Here is a 16,916-nt window from a genome sequence, read left to right on the forward strand (position 1 = left end):
GACTCTGAATATCATTTCTTGAACTTTGTACTCTGAGATTTATTAAGGATTTATTAAGATAAATGTCTCCTTTAAGACTGTAATTTCATATATAGTCTCCAGATGTCACTCTCTGCATTATTTATTTCAGCCCACTTGGAAACACACACACACACACAGAGAGAGAGAAAGAGAGAGAGAATGGGGCTTGTGGACATCAGTTTCCTGAGTTTAACAGCACACCCACTAGTTTTGATATATTCTTTGGCTTAACATTTTCTTTCTTTTACAGTAAAGCAATAACTCAGTGTATTATCAGAGTGAAAAATATCTCATTGTACAAAATCTGTGGATGATGAGCATTTTGATTTAATAAAATAATGTGGGTCTGACAGCATGGAGGGAAATTAAAGTGGCCTTTACAGCATTGTGCTTGTCACTCGTGTTTTTATATTCTCATTTCCTTCCCTTCAAATGCATGCTGGTCAGTAACTCCACATGTAGAAATTCTTGGAGGGACCTGTGGTAGATTCATTTCTAAGAACACTTAAAGAATAAAATCCTATCCTCTAGATCCCAGGAACTTTGCTTTCCAATATATGTCAGAACAATAACTTGGCTCTAGAGGACTGTAGAAAGTATAGCTTTAACTTGGATCAAAGAACCTTCTTGACTCTTGACTGATGACTTACTAATCCTTTTTGCTTACATGTTGAATTCTGAATCATAAATTGTGTGACCCTCATTGTAACAGTTACTATTGTTGTTCACTGATTCCACCTCTTATATAACATGTGGGCAACCTCCATGCCCCATCCTGGTGTGGGTTGATCCACATGAGAGGAAGCAATGGTGGACTATGTCTGGATATGGTGGTCAAGCATCAGCAAATCTCACATTCAGACTAATCAAACCTTTTCTTAGCTATCCCCTAATATGGAAACAGCTCAGGTACATAGTTTATAATTTACCAGGCAGAGCCTACAGTAACAAAAATAATTTCCCCTTTTATGATTCCTGAATGAGAAAATAAATAGACTTGCCTAAGTCTTTCCAGGTCCCATAATGATGGTGAATATCTAAAGGATATCATTTCTACCAACACAAAATGCCATTGTTTGGGGGGAAAAAACCTAATTTATAAAATGTGTGACCATTCCCCTTTCTACCCTTGGAAGAATACTATGTCCAAGTCAAATTTCAAAGACCAGAGACCTGAAGGGACCACAATCAAAAGATGGTGGGAGAGATACGATCATGTACAGGACCGGCATGGTGGACAGGAAGAGGATGAGCAAAAGCATGCCCAGGTAGAAATTATTTGATCTGGAAGCTTTGAAAACCCTGGCTTCAGGAACATTGCAGCACATCACGGCCCAGCACTGGAAGTACATAGATGTGTGGAGTCGAAGGATATTGATGCCCGGGAGGCTGGGAGCGAAGAAGGAGCCCATCCTAGAAAGAAAACGGAGCACTGCTTAATTTGGATTCTCCACTCCATAATAAAGTCACACAGCACCTGCTTCTTTTACATCATGCCTCTTTTTATAGGCAAACAATGTACTATCATATTCATCCACACAAAATCTTCTTATAATAAATCAGACTCATCTATTTCCATCTTCTACACACAGTTTGCCACTTCCCCCATCATTGAAGGTATTGTGTATACAATTCTTTCATGGAAATTATGCTATAAACTGCCTATATCTGTTATCATTGATGAATGTAAACTATAAGAGTAAAACATGTATTACAATTGTTTTATTTCTTCTAATTTTAAATAAACTTGATTTCCCCTAATATTCATATCATTAATATATATAAAATATAACTTTTTACAATTGTCCCCTAAAATAACTTATGATATTCAGATAAATTGTAGATTTGTAATTAACCATGTTTACATGCACCGGTAGCTAACTTTTGCTTAGTGAAAGTGAAAAAAATTAAAATGATTATTTTTCCTTTTTCTGATACCATTTTCTCTTTCTAGCTGCTCTGGTGTTTTAGAGTTGATGAAAAGATGTATTTATATTAAATATTATACTATATTTTCTTGATGATTTATATCTTGATTTATGTGTTTTGGAGATGAAAATTCCACACATCCATTTAAATTTAATTTACCTGCTAACTTTCTTACTGTAGTTTGCTCTAGAAATCCATTGCTTTGTGCATCTGACTTTTAAAAAGTATGGTAAAATACCATTTTAAAAAAGAAACTAGTGAAAGTGAGGTTACTTTTACTTGACAGCTTAGTTGATTGTTTCAACAAAAATATTTCAATTTTCTTTGATGAGAAAATCTATTAACCCAATAAAGTAATATGAATAACAATTTATTAGACCAAAATTAAAAGAAGATACATGTGTACTTGTTTTATACATGTAAGTGGAGCCCTATTTTTTAAACTGTCCCAACTATAATAAAGTCTTCAGCATTTCTGGTTAGGTTTAACATTTTATACTCCCTGAATGCATGGAGTAGTTGTTTAACCAATCTAATATAAATCTGGTATATTATAGACATTTTTCAATTAAGTGAAAAAAAAATAGCTTCTGATATAATTGAACATATGTCAACCCAAAGTTAACTCATTCCTTGAAAAGTGGCTTCTTGCCACAATCTGGATTATCTTGTTGGTAAGATTCCAGATAACAAATCTCAATGATATTTGTCGTAGCAAATGAACCAAATATGTGGGAAGTTATTTTTTTCACAGATGGATAGAATTTAAAATAACCCAATGTACCTTTGTTGTAAAACATCAAGAGAGAAGTTAAAACAAAACAACAAAAGATCAAGTTAGTGATAGTCCTAGCGAATGGGTCAGAACTGCAAAGTTCTAGGCTATATCCATACATGCTGAGAACTGTGATACAATAAAGGATGGAGAATTGTGCTCACCTCATTCTGAAAGTCAGATTTGATCATGTGGCTTGTGCTGACCAACAAAATAAGAATAGAAATGAGATGCTCCCTGCCGAGTGAAAACTTTAACAGCCCTATATGGGATTTGTTCTCTTCTTTCCCTGCTACTGTGACTAGCAATGATCCAGATGGATCTTATTTCATCCATCCATGTCTCTAAGGTGAAGGAGAGGTGTAAGATCAGAGCTATGCCCCACCATACACTGCACAGGCCTTTTTAATAAGATGCTAACATTTGAGGATTGTGTTTCATTGCTGTAAGCCTAATTGAATCTAAAACAAAATTCTGCACATAATTCAAACCCCAGAGTTTCCTAAAACCACATCTTTGTATCTATGTGCAGTATTTGTCTATATGTATCTATACGTACACCCATATACATGTGTATTTACAGACAAACAAATTACAAAATAAGTATTACATAGTCATCATGAGCAAATGACTCAAGAGTCATAACCTAGAAAAACAGGTCCCAGCACGATGATGTCTGAATCTTAATGCTCATCCCATCTTTGTTCATGACTCACTAATCAGCTCAGCTCACTAAGTCCCTTACCCAGACCTGATCCCGTCATCTGTCAGTTAAAAATCATTGTAATATCTTATCCTTATAAAATGCCTTTCTTCCAAGAAGATCAAAGCAAATGAAAGCTTCTTTTATTTAGCTCTCATTATTACTCCAGTGACATGTACATGTCAGGTAAATTATTCACATCTGATCAACTGAGAAAAGGAGGGGAGTGGGGGAGAGATGGGCGGGAGAGTACCCAATGGGACAGAGTTAAAGAAATGTCCGAAACTCATCATCTCTCTCATTGTTGTTCTCTGCTACCTGTCTACCTCCTGCCATGATAAAGATATTGTGTGCTTTCATCATTTAAACATCTTTTTGCAAACACTCACAATCTCTATTTTTAAAAAAGTTTACTGATCATCAGCCAAATTATAACAACATGGATTTTACCTATAACTCTTAACTTTCATAACATCTATTTAAGCAACCTTCACAATTCAGCAACCTCTATAGCAGTAATTGAATGTCACAAACCAATGGAATTGAATACAAACTCCTCACACTTCTTTTATTTCTGTTAAAAATGGCTAAACTCAGATGTCACATCCTCATGGCTCATGAATTAATGGAAGTACAATGTGTGGAGACTCTTGCACAGAGTGAGCCTACCAATCTTACGCTGAGCCCTCCACACGTCCCTGCCACACCACATCCCCACTCCTCACTACCCTCCTGAGAGTAGAGAAGAGTATTTGTGCAAAGTACTGACCTGAAGATGAATGATAGAACAAAAGTTACTTTGCTTCTGGAACTCTGAAAGTGATTATTTTTGTATACTAACAAAACACAATCATTTTCTAAAGTCCTTATCAAGCTAATCATAAGCAAGCTTGACCAATGCCCCAGGAGTGAATATTCAGAAAGCAATAGTACAGTGATAATATAGAAATTTTGATAATGGGTCTGCCCATGAAAAAAGCTGGAATTTTTTTTTTACATTTTTCATAATTTCAATACAAACAATAGCAGACAAAATAGCTGCAAAATTGTAAGTAAAATAAATTAGGGCAGCAATTACAATAGCTTTTCTGGTGAGAAAATTGAATTTCTAGGCCAATTTGTTATCTAAACTCTGAAAAAAACACAACAGGCATGTGGCATATGTTTGCACCAATGGCACCCACTAGGCCAAAGGGATTTATTACTTTGCATGAAAGCCACTGGTAGGATGCAGTGGTTTCTCATTACACCTATAGCTGAATTTGTCATTTTCTCCCATGACAGCAGATTCCTTTCCAGGAAGGAAAAGATCAGAACCCATCAGAGCTGCTCCTCTTACTGTGTCTGTCAATCAATATTCCATAGGTCCCCTTGACCTTCCTCCCTGCTTGGAGAATAAAGGATGACTTCCCCTGTTAAATGACTCTCTGGATATGTGAGCCATACTTGCAAAATTTGGAAAGTGAGGGGACAGGAATTGCATTTTTAAAACATATCTGACAACAGAGAAAGTAATCTCTTAATAGTATTTTTTCATATTGATTCACCTAGAGAGGCACAGGAATTTGACAGACACTATGGCAGGACTCTAGAGCCCATGAAGCCAGTCTTTATGTTACTGAAATGAGATGGTTTTAAGATTTGCAAAGGAGTTCAGTCTCCATCAGCACACGAAGATTTAACAATTTAGGACAGCCACTACGATTGAAGGATTTGAGTAATATATGAAGCTTGTACAAAAAAAATGCAACTATCTTGGCACAAGTGATTAGACAATGGTGTGGTTGGGATAACAATATTGTAAATCACACATTCACAGGATAAAGTAGCTCAATTGCAACTGCTTTTGGGTTTTTAGTTAAGAGTGACAGATTTCCAAGACACCTGGTCCCTAGATGAATTGCATGCTGTGATTCAATTTTTAAACTCAAAAATGGTTTCTGCTATATCAACTTATCATAACCTGTCAGAGTTTATAGTGAAAATGCTTCCATTTTATAAAAGATATGACAATCCATTTCATATCAAAACAATTCCAGGGGTTGGGGTTGTAACTCATTTGGTAGAGTGTTTGCCTAGCATATGAGAGGCACAGGGTTTGATCCTCAGCACCACATTAAAATAAGGGTATTTTGTGTCCAAAAAATATAATAATATTTAAAAAAAGAGAGAGATGATACTCAAAACAATTCCAATGTGTGACTAGCCCTATAAAGCAAGTTAAAAAATGAAGATCATATTTTTAACTTGACCTTACTAAAACATGTGTTTCTTCTCTATAAACTATTGGGCTCAATAAGATATTATCTTTTAAAAATAGCTCTAAGATGTGTTTTAAATATATTTAGCAGTGAAAAGAAAATTAAATCAGTTTCTCAAAAAGAACTTATGTTCATTTATTTCATATTTAACTGGTGATGATATGATCATTAATGTTTTTCATTATTAGATCCTGGTGTCAGAGGATATAAAAAAATAATCTTCAAATAAATCTACCAACCAGAATATAGACTCCGATCATCTGATGAAAGAACACTCTGCAAAATAAGAAAATGCCTAGAGAACAAGACTTAAAATATGGAAAAAAAATTAACTATCACAGTATCCACTTTTCAAGGGCAAACGGTAAATTAGAAGCCAAGGATCACAGTCTCTTCTGACTCCAAGCTCCAGTGCTTTCTGCAATCTGACCTTGAAGTTTTTCTATAAGTAATTAGCTGTCTAAAAACCGGCCTACCAGATCATGCCTTGGTTGAAGATCAGAGCCAGGACGTTGCCACTGATGTCAAATTCGGTGTAGGAAGGCTAGAGGAGACACAGGTGTTCATGGGATTAGCATTTCAAATGGTGAAAATCAAACAGCAAGGTTGTGCATAGGCACAACTAAGCTCTCAACTACCTTCCCTCAGTGACAACTACAGAACAATCAGTGGAATACGTAAAATAATAGCAAAGTAACCTTTTTAACACAGTGAGATTGATTTTAAAAGGCTCTCAGCCCTACAAAAGTATGGTCATATGTGCTCTTATACCCTGCTGGTAGAACTCAAAACTGTAGCAAATTTTTAGAAAAATGGTTTTATCACACACATTAAAAGCTTGAAAAATCTGATTTGCTTGGACCCTGTAAGTCTACTTCTGGGAATCTGTCTTATAAATGCTGATAATTTTAACAAGGAATGATGAAACCATTTAAGTGTCCAACATTGCCTGAGTGAACACCATATGTCTGTACTATGATATTTTGATGCAGTTAATTACAATCATTGTAAACAATATTTATACATGAATGGAAACTATGCTGGAATGTTAAACAAAAACATATACTATTATATGTTCATTACTTTTAATAAACTCTATATGAAACTGCAAATAGAGAAGAAACTGGAAAGTAATTAGTGAAATATTAGTAGTTTATAGGAGGATGATGGACTATGATTTTTATTTTCTTTTTTCAGTTTCATGTATCTAACAAATTCTTTAACAAAAATTTGAATTAATTTTACAATTTTTTAAAAAATGCAGAAAAAGAATAAGAAGTTCAAGAATTTACTGAACTCATTGTATGGTCTTTATATCCTATATAATCCTATCTCTCATCGCAGGGCAGCAGCACCAGGAGGTTCACTGTGTCTAGGAATCACCACCAGGACCAAAGTGGGTACCTCCAGGAGAGCAGCATATCCAAGGACTTCCTGGTGACAGATGAGGCATCCCAGCAGGAAAGTGTCTATCAATGCAGTTAGTGCTAATTAAAAACAGCAATGAAACTATCTCCTATTTAATTTGAGATAGAGAATTAGGAGACTAATTGGTAGCAAGAGAGTAGGAGAGCAGTCAATATAAAGTGAGAGGGCCAAAAAGACCTTCAGAGAGGGGACTGTTACAGAGTGAAAGGACTCTAGCAGTGCCCCAGATTCTAAATCTGCAGACGTGCATTAGTCCATACACATCCCCGTGATAACTCCCTCCCTGGCACACGCGCACACCCACATGTGCAAGAGCACACAACCTGAGAGAATATCTGTAATTTTTTCCCAAGAACTCGAGAACATACTGGCAAGAAGAGAAAATAGATCTCTGACTTGGGATCCCAACAAAATTACCCTCAAATTTCAAGTGCTCCTAAAGCCAAACCTCAATTTCATCTACTTCCCCCAAAGGCAGCAGCATTTTTCCTATTCAATCGAAAGGTATAAGTTATCTGCTTTGTAACAGATTTAGGAAATAAATAGCCAGTGTGTCATCATAAGAATGGTTAAGTCTCAGGAGGACTGCAAGTTCAAAGCTAGCCTCAGCAAAAGCCAGGCGCTAAGCAACTCAGTGAGACCCTATCTCTAAATAAAATACAAAATGGTGATGTGGCTCAGTGGTCAAGTGGCCCTGAGTTCAATCCCTGGTCAAAAAAAAAAAAATGGTTAAGTCTCAAAATTAAATGATGATATGATAATAATAGAACAATAAATATTGAATAGGACAAAGATGACCTGGATAATTTCAGCATAAATTCAATCAAGATACATGTGAAGTATTTAACCTAGTTAGCTTGTTTCCTAGAAGCATAATGTCTGCAGGATGCAAATGATTTGGTTGATGGTTTTTGTTCTAAAATTAACAATGAAAAGAAACGTTTCCCTTCAAAAATAAAAATGAACTGCTGCTTAACAGGAGAATCAGTCCTTTTGTGGGAGCACTCTGCTCTGGATCATCTATACTCTTCTAGGGTCCTGTGTGACCACACAATACATTTGAAAAATGCTTAATCAAGTGGCCAGTGCCATCTGTAGCCTCAGAGCATTTCTCTGTTTCATCTCAAAATTAAATCTTCAACTTTGTCCTCCTTAGAATGGTGTCATGATACAGCCTGCTTATCTACTGAACATGGGAAGACTCAACTTTTTGAGGGGTTGTTTTCTTTCCTCTCTCACAAACACATAAACCTCTTGAAGGTCATTTCAGATGAAATATTTCATAACAAGTTGACCAAAATGTATTTAGGACACCCTGGGTATCCCTGGCCTCATATTGTTTGTAGCAGAAACAGCTGGAGGAATGAAACCTTGATATCTAAATTGACCTGATGAAGAAAGGATTCAGGGTGGCTCTGTGCTCCAGGTGGTCTTGTGGAACAAGTCTATTACCCGAGTATTAGACTTTGCCCCAGTATTTCCTAGCCAAGTGAGCTGGGCCAGTCACTTTAGGCCTTAGTTTCCATAAAGATAAATTAATAAAATGAACTAGATGGGGATGTTGGCATGCTGTGGTCTATGAACCTAATCTGGACTGCCACCTGTTTTTATAAATAATTTTTATTGTAACACAGCTATATTCATCCATCCATACGTTGTCTGTGCCCACTTTCAATTGAAACAATAGAGTTGATTGGTTGCAACAGAAACCACATAGCTTTCAAAAGGTAAAACACTTCCTTTTTGATTCTTTGCAGAAAGAAAGTTTACCAACCTCGGAACTATGTAATTTCTAAGATCTCTTTCTCATCTAAAATCTGTTATTGATTAAAAATTACAGTTATTAAAAAATTCCTTCTCTGTGAACATATCAGAATTTAAATTTGACACTTTATGTATTAAACACAGAAAACCCAATTCCAAAAATTAAATATACATTAGAAGGCCAAAAAACCCACATATATACATATAAATTCAATGTTTGAAACATGAAATTATATTTTAAAATATTAAAGCAATACTTCAATAAATATAAATTAATTTATTCAATGGCCTCTAAAATAGAAAAAAAAAAAAACCTTAAAGATAAATGATGCTGAGGGTGGTGGAACAAGTTTTCTTGAAACCTGAGATAATAAAATGAGAAAAGCATAATGAACTCCCTAATGGTTATTCATCCCTGCCAAGATTGTTGGAGGCACAGAAGAACTCATTTAGATTTAGGAGAAGGTCCATCGTAGTCAAGGGATTAGGAATGATTTATTTTTATTTTAGACCTTTGTTTTTGGTGGGATAGTCAGCCATCTCCCCAGAGGGAAGAGATATATGGTGCTTATTGAACTAAAAATCCTGGGGAGTTCCATAGTCCCCCTGAAAGTTTAGTTATTTGGAGCAGATTGCCAACCTATGGATATTGTGAAATGTAATTCAAGATCTCAGAGTGGATTAATTCTGTCTTTGCAATGACCTGCTGACCTTTTTCACACAAATCTCAATTTCCAAAGATAGATCATTCTGCTTGGAGCAGCAGGCTGACCTAGGCTGTGGCTCCAGAGCAGCAGTTCTCAAGTGTGGTCTCCAGACCAGAGTCAGCAGTATCACCTGAGAACTTGAAAGAAAAATTAATTCTTGGGCCCTGCCTAGAGATGCCCAATCAGAAATGCTATATTTTCCTGGTTCGTCAGGGACTCTGATGCATGCTTAAATTTGAGAACCGCTAATATAAGACAAATCCTAGCCTCAGCTACTAGGATGATTCTGACTTAGAGTTCTGCACTTCCACCCTAGTTGACAGTAGGATCCTGTTAATTGCATGCAGGTGGGTTCTATCCACGGATTCAAGTGGAACTTCAATAAAAGCCTATCTAGGGTTAAGCATGACAGTGAAAACATGGTGGAGATCTGGTTGATGGTTTTGAAGTTGATCAGACTTGGGTTTAAGGCCTAAACCTACCACTGGCCAGGCTATGTATGTTTGACAAATTATTTAACATTCTCTAAGCCTCAGTTTACTGTAAAGTAGGAATAATAGTACCTACCTCATAGCATTGTTGGTATGTTTCCATGGAATAATATATGTAATTTACTTATAATATTTCTGACACGTGTAATACTATTTAATATGACTGGGAATTCACTTGGATGGTCTGTCAATCATATGTCTCTTCTGCATGAATAAACTTGAGCCTCTTCATCTGCTCTTGAGAAAAATCTCCTATATTTTCTATTTATATAAGTTGAGCAAGAATCACCTTAAGCATTCAACTGTGAAAAAGGTGGTAAGTTTATTCAACATGCTGTCATCCCATGCCCTGCATTCTATTCTGTTTCTTCTTGGGTATTCTCTATTTACTTTATTGATAAGTTCTGCAGTTTGTGTCTGTGAAAATTTAAATTTTATTGAATTGTTAAGAAAAACATGAAGATTTTACAAGAGGCCTCATCCTGGACTGAATCAGAGCAGTTAAAATTCCTCCTGAGAACAAATCATTCGACTCCCCAAAAGTCAGCAGACTCTTTAGAAACACTGAGAACTACCATGTGCAGAGAAGCCTTGGGAATAGTAACTTGCAGTACATAAGCTAATAATCTACTTCATACAAATAATTTTCCCATCTCAGTTTATCTTCATAGATTTTCTCTGATAATACTTTGGTCATAAATTTTGACTGGAAAAATATATGGGATCATTTTCAACCCCACCTACTCAGATGGAACAAGGATATACTCCAATATATTTAATATAATGTTTTTGTTGAGAAATATACTTTATTGTCCTTACTTATTCTCTGTCTGCATAAACGTATGAACCTCACTTCAATTCAAATAATCAATTTTTTTAATTTGTAAAATACAAGCATTATGGATTACTATGTCAAAATTCAGTCCAACTTTAGCATTCTATGGGTCTCTGAATCTAATGGTGACGTCTGAGAGTTTAATTTTTACAGAGGTTGTTGCAATAAAAGACAGTAGGTTTTTAAAAAGGCACTTTAGGACCAAAAAATTCAACATAAGGAAATGTACAGGAAATACTTTATATATACCTCCATGATTTACCTATGAAGATATTTATCTATATCAACATAATTAAATGCTATCATAACAATTATTATAACAACAAAACAGACACAGTTCAGCTGACAAATTTAAAAACTGATTAAATATAGTAAGTCCATATGTAGATTACCATACAAAAATTTTAAAAAGTATATTATGGGGGCCTGGGATTGTAGCTCAGTAGTAGAGTGAACACTTAGCATGAGCAAGGCCATGGGTGCCATCTGCAGCACCAAAAAAAGTGGGTAAGATGTTATAAAAGAGTAGTGAATCCCATGAGAAAATGATTAATGTTGAGTGCCAAAAGGTAGGTAAACAGATTATCTGTTTCTCTGTATACACACATACATATTACATATACAAGTACATATGTGTGCACATTTTTAAAATCTATAATAATATACTTTAAAATATAGTACTTGTTTATCTACACATAAATAATATTAATGTTACTTGATTGACATAAATCAAATAATATCATTAGTGTTGAGATTATCTTCTATTTTTATTTTTCTACTTAGTTTTAGTTTTATCACATTTTTCAAATTTTCTACAATGAACTCACATTATTTTTGGAATTCAGGAAGACAAAGAAACCATATATATATATATATATATATATATATATATATATAGAGAGAGAGAGAGAGAGAGAGAGAGAGAGAGGTTGTGATTGAAATGGCTATATTTTTCTCTTTATTTCTGAAAGGATTCTTGAGTATCTCCTCTGCCCATCTCAGATTCTCCTTCCCTTCATGACAGGTACTTTATGAACCATACCATCAACTAGCAGACCTAGGAGAACAGCAGAGAAACATTCTCATCAACCTCTTCTCCAAAACAGCCCTAGCTCAGACATCTGCACTGCTCACACTTTCCAACTCTGGGGCCTTACACTTGTCTCTCTGCTAGGACTGCTTTTCCTCCATCTCTTGAAATTCTAAGCATACTTTGAGATGCCATTTGAATGCCTCCCCTATAATGTCTTTGTATTTCTACTGAAGCACACCTCCTCTTTCCCCTGTCTCCTTCCCCCTGCTGGCCCCCATCTCTTTCTGTCTCCCCACTGTCTCCAAAATCCCAGGGCGTAGTATTTACCTTTTTATGCCCTTTACTGATATTGAAAGCTTGCAATGTGAAAGAGCAATGGAGTATTAGGGACAAGAGAATGAATATCTACCCTCTGTGGACAGCAAACTCTCAACCCTGCCATTTCTCCCTATGGAGAATATGGATTGAATATTGCCAGGTCTTCCAAAATGTCAAAAAAAAAAAAAAAAAAAGCAAGAAGTACAAAGTCTTTAAATATTAGCATGTAAAAAGGCAAAAACAACAGGCACACTGAGCAGATCAAACAAAAACCAATATCTGCTATTTGAATCTAGCCTGCAATCCCAAGTTCACAACATCTCTGTAGGCTACATCTCTACACCTCCATGTTCTCTCATCACCTAGCACAGAAGTTGCCCATAAGTTTGCTCCTGGTAGGTAGTAAACAGAGTGAGCTCTCCTCTTGTGGGGTCAATGACGATAGGATCCATGTCAAAGATACATCATCCAACATTAATATTTTAAAACTTGTTTTGATTCTGAGCTTTTCTCCAAAGAGCCTTCCAAAGGTAACATGAGAGAAAATTCTTTCTCTGTGACCTAAAACAGAAACTTGTTTCCTGTACTTTGTACTAACCCAAGAGCACTGTCAGCACTTAATAAATAATAAATTATAGTCATTTAATTACAGCTTTTATGCATCCAGGTCATGTTATATTGACTTCATATTTGCAGTCAAATTTTCTGCCACTTAAGAAGAAAACAGCAAGGGATAAAAGGCAAATAAAAGCCAGGCAATGGTCTAGGAAAAGAAATAGCAAATTTTATGTCTTCCTCAGAAGAGCTGAATCAGGAAAGGAAAATAGAAATGAACCAATGCCAGCTAAATACCTCATAGCAAGGGCTGGAAAAGCAACACACCAGCATCCTGGATCCATAGCATTACCTCACTATTGCTCGCCAAAGAGCATTACCTAACTACTTTTAGACCATCTGAGGAGGTACTTCCACTTGCAATGGATGTGATAGCAATGACCTAATGAAAGGCAGTGTCTCAAAGTCAGATAGCCAGAGGATCTAGCCTGGAGTCTTTGAAAACAGCCTTCAAAATAGGCTAGTCCAGAGATTGGAGGGTATGAAATAGAAGGCAGATCAGCTATAAAGAACTCATTCACTGGTGAGCACAGAAGCATCTCTGGCTCCAGAACCATAATCCAGAATTGACTCCATGAGCACATCCCTGGGAGGAGGCACAGTCTGTCAACAGCTAGGGATGCCTGGGAGGTAGAAGTTCCAAAGTCAACCAGTCAGTCACACAAGATGTCTGCTGCAGGATTAGCATGGTTCAAATAACAGAGGTCAAGGGTTGTGTCTCATAGTTTTCTTTCAAAAAGAGGAAGACAGATAATAAGCACATTTTTAAAAAGGGAATGTCAAATAGTTGTACAATTTATGAATAAATGAAAGAGCACATTGTAATACAGATTGCCTAATGGGCCACGTTAGAGTGGATGGTCAGAGAAGAGCTCTGAGGAGGTGAACTATTAGCTGAGTCCTTGGTAATAAAAAGAAACCAACTGTGTGAAGCTATAAAGTAACAGTAAGCCTCGAGAGAGAAACAGCAAGAACAAATTCAAGGACCGTCTTGTGTTTGAGCACAAAAAAGGCAGCTGAGTCCTGTGGACTTTACAAAGCAAGAGCAAAAGTGGTAGCAAATGAGCTCAGAAAGAAAAGCAGCATGTCATATGGGATACTGAAGGCCCTAGAGAGGGATTTGGAATTCATTCAAAGTGCTTACAAAACCACTGGAAGATTTTAAGCACATGGGTACTACCAATTCCCCAGGTCATATTTCCCAGCATAAATGAAGACAGTTTCATTTGCAAGAGGGACAGTGGAAACCTGGTGCTGTTTTAGGCTACAGAACTACTATTCTATGCTGCTTCCCTTAAACTTGTGGGGGACTTAGTGTTGAGCATAGAGGGAAAGTTGGTAATTGAGTCAGCACTAGTGAGTTCAGATAAACCCATACTATTGTTTCAGGAATAGAAGCTGCCCCTGCAGGATTCCAGCTCCACCTACCAGCACCCTGTGCTGGATGAATCCAGTCTTCTTAAAACTGCCACAGTCCCCTGTTGGTGACTCTGTCAAACTATTACTAGATCATGAGCTTTATGAAGCAAGCACCAAATGTACTGAGTTCTTTTAGCCCCCAGTTTACGGCATAGTAACTGGCACGTAATAATGATCCAGTAGTACAGTAGAATGTAAAAAAATAGACAGAATGTGAAGCTGATAGCCATCATGCCCTGCTTCAGGAAACACACCAGCTTCAAGGAGACAGGGATGACTATGGGCCAAGATTTCCTGAGTTCAACATTTTGACTGCCACGTCATGGTCCATTACGTTAGCTATCTTGTGCTGACTTCATTTCAATATTAGAAACCACGTTACTGAGTCTGATCTCTTCTGAGTTATGACAGTGTTCACCAGCCTTTATTTATTGATATCTAAAAAGGTGATCTCACCTATCAAACTGTGAAGTGTATGAAAGAAAAAAGTGTAGAAAAGAAAAATCTGAAAAAAAATTAGTATCTTACTTACATATCCATATTCCAAATCCCAGCACCAGCAGTAATTGCAAAACCTTACAAAACATGCCCTGAGAAAGTCACCGATGAGAATTGTGACATAAGTCGTCAGAACATCAGAAACGGTCAGTCGCACGAATTCCTGTTGGAACATTATTTGTATTAAAATACTCATTTCAATCTCAGATGATCTTTGTGTTGGCATCAAATTGTCATGTTTCTAGAACATTATTGGTTTGCAGACTGCAATTAATGGTAAAAGAAAAAATAACTTCTAGGTATATCTAGTAAATTAAAAGTGTTTCATCTTTATTTTGATAATCTAAAAATAATTATTCCTCATACCCAAATCAATATGTCAAAAGTCTTTTACTGAGATATTTTCATAAGTGTGACACAAGAATAAAAAAACAGGAGAATATAGACCACAGAGAGATTTAAGACATCTGGCCTTGAAAATATTTCAAATGGGCAAAATTGTAGGGTGTGAATTTTATCTTAACAAAGTGCTTTAAAAAGTATCAAAATTCTTTCATAAGAAAAGGGTTTTCAAAATTTATAATACCATGGCTGGAGATGTAGCTCCATGGTAGAGCACTTGCTCTGTATGCACAAGATCCTGAGCTCCTTCCCTAACACTGAAAAAAAAAAAAAGTACCAAACCAGGTATGTGATACAAACTCATGTGTTGATTAAAAACATCCTCTGCGTGTTATGGATGCATCTATAAAGGTATATAATATTATTAAAAAATCTGGGGCCAGGCACAGTGGCGCATGCCTGTAATCCCAATCGCAGGAGAATCGCGAGTTCAAGTCCAGCCCCAGCAAAAAACAAGGCACTAAACAACTCAGTGAGGCCCTGTCTCTAAGTAAAATACAAAAATAGGGCTGGGGATGTGGCTCAGTGGTCGAGTGCCCCTGAGTTCAATTCCTGGTATCTTCCCCCCAAAAGAAAAATCTGGAAAATTCAAGACTGGTCACTTCAGTAGCATGGGTTTGAATTCATGTGCAAAGTATATGTGCTGTCAGTTAAGAGAGGAAGGTCACTATTTCCTCATACAAAATCACATGACAATAAGCAATAAATGTAATAATAGATACACAATTGTAAATATTCATCACCATAGTTTATTTCTGCTGTTCCCTTTCTGTTTCTTTCCAATAATTTGTGACCTAACACTGAAAACACTGAGTATCATATTTTTGTAAGGATTCTAATCTACTGTGAGAACTTTTTAATTTTTATTTCCAGCTACCTGGTAGTCTCCCTTCTAAAATAACCAGTGAGCTATCTCACAGAGCAAAGGAGTATTTAACCAGTAGCCATTAGGCGAATTTCCAGCCTCATTCTCCAGAGCTGTGCTTCCTAAGCTGCAGGCCGTCATGCATAGCTTCATAGCCCTGCATTGTCCGAGTACCATGTGAAATATTATTATCTACTAGCTTGTTTAGCTTTAGTAATACTTCATTTTTCAAAGATGACTACTACTGTTACAAATACAAGGTATATATTGACTACCATAAATAGAAGCTACTATAATATAAATGTAATAAAAACAAAAATTAGTGAAAACAATATAAATTTGAACATTTGTTAGCATTAATTCTCACCAAAAATAACACCTGTGATGGGGTATGTAAACAGAGTCTGTTTGAGAAAATGATCTTTAACAGGTAAGGATGATACAAGAAAAGAGAGAAAGTATTTCCCCATGGATGTGCTAAAAGCTATCCCTACTAGGCAAGTTTTTGTCATGTTGGGAACCCACCCATCCAGCTCTCCGTATTTTTCTTGTGTTGTTCTTCCCTTTGTCATCTCCACTCCTGTCTCACTGCCTTCTTTCGGACCCTCCATCTCCACACTTTTTCAGGCCATGGGGCCTTTGCATATGACCTTCACTCTAGTCATCACCTTTAAGATACCTCTTGGCTCAGTTTATGTCAATGGCTACACATTAGGGCAGCTCTCTCAAAAAGTTCTCAGATTTCATGCATTTTATCCCTGTAGTGCTTTCTTGTTATTATCTATTTGCAGTTTTTGTGTAATTAAGTTATGGCCTTGAGCCTCTTTACTCCCAATAGCTTATAATTTTCAT

General features: G+C 36.4%; 1 protein-coding gene across 1 annotated transcript in view; it reads right to left on the bottom strand.

Moving 5' to 3' along the window:
* Tmc1 (transmembrane channel like 1) overlaps positions 1-16,916 on the bottom strand; it is a 163,765-nt gene that overhangs the window by 17,465 nt on the left and 129,384 nt on the right. Inside the window, exons 14-16 of the mRNA XM_046459450.1 lie at positions 14,832-14,960; positions 6,166-6,233; positions 1,195-1,434 (exon numbers count right to left, since the gene is read on the bottom strand). Of these exons, the coding sequence (XP_046315406.1) occupies positions 1,195-1,434; positions 6,166-6,233; positions 14,832-14,960 (437 nt within the window). The remainder of the gene's footprint in view (positions 1-1,194; positions 1,435-6,165; positions 6,234-14,831; positions 14,961-16,916) is intronic.

Source organism: Marmota monax, unplaced genomic scaffold, assembly GCF_021218885.2.
Source record: "Marmota monax isolate L192 unplaced genomic scaffold, Marmota_monax_Labrador192_F-V1.1 WCK01_AAM20220418_F8-fsc00059, whole genome shotgun sequence".
NCBI classification, from domain to species: Eukaryota; Metazoa; Chordata; class Mammalia; order Rodentia; family Sciuridae; genus Marmota; species Marmota monax.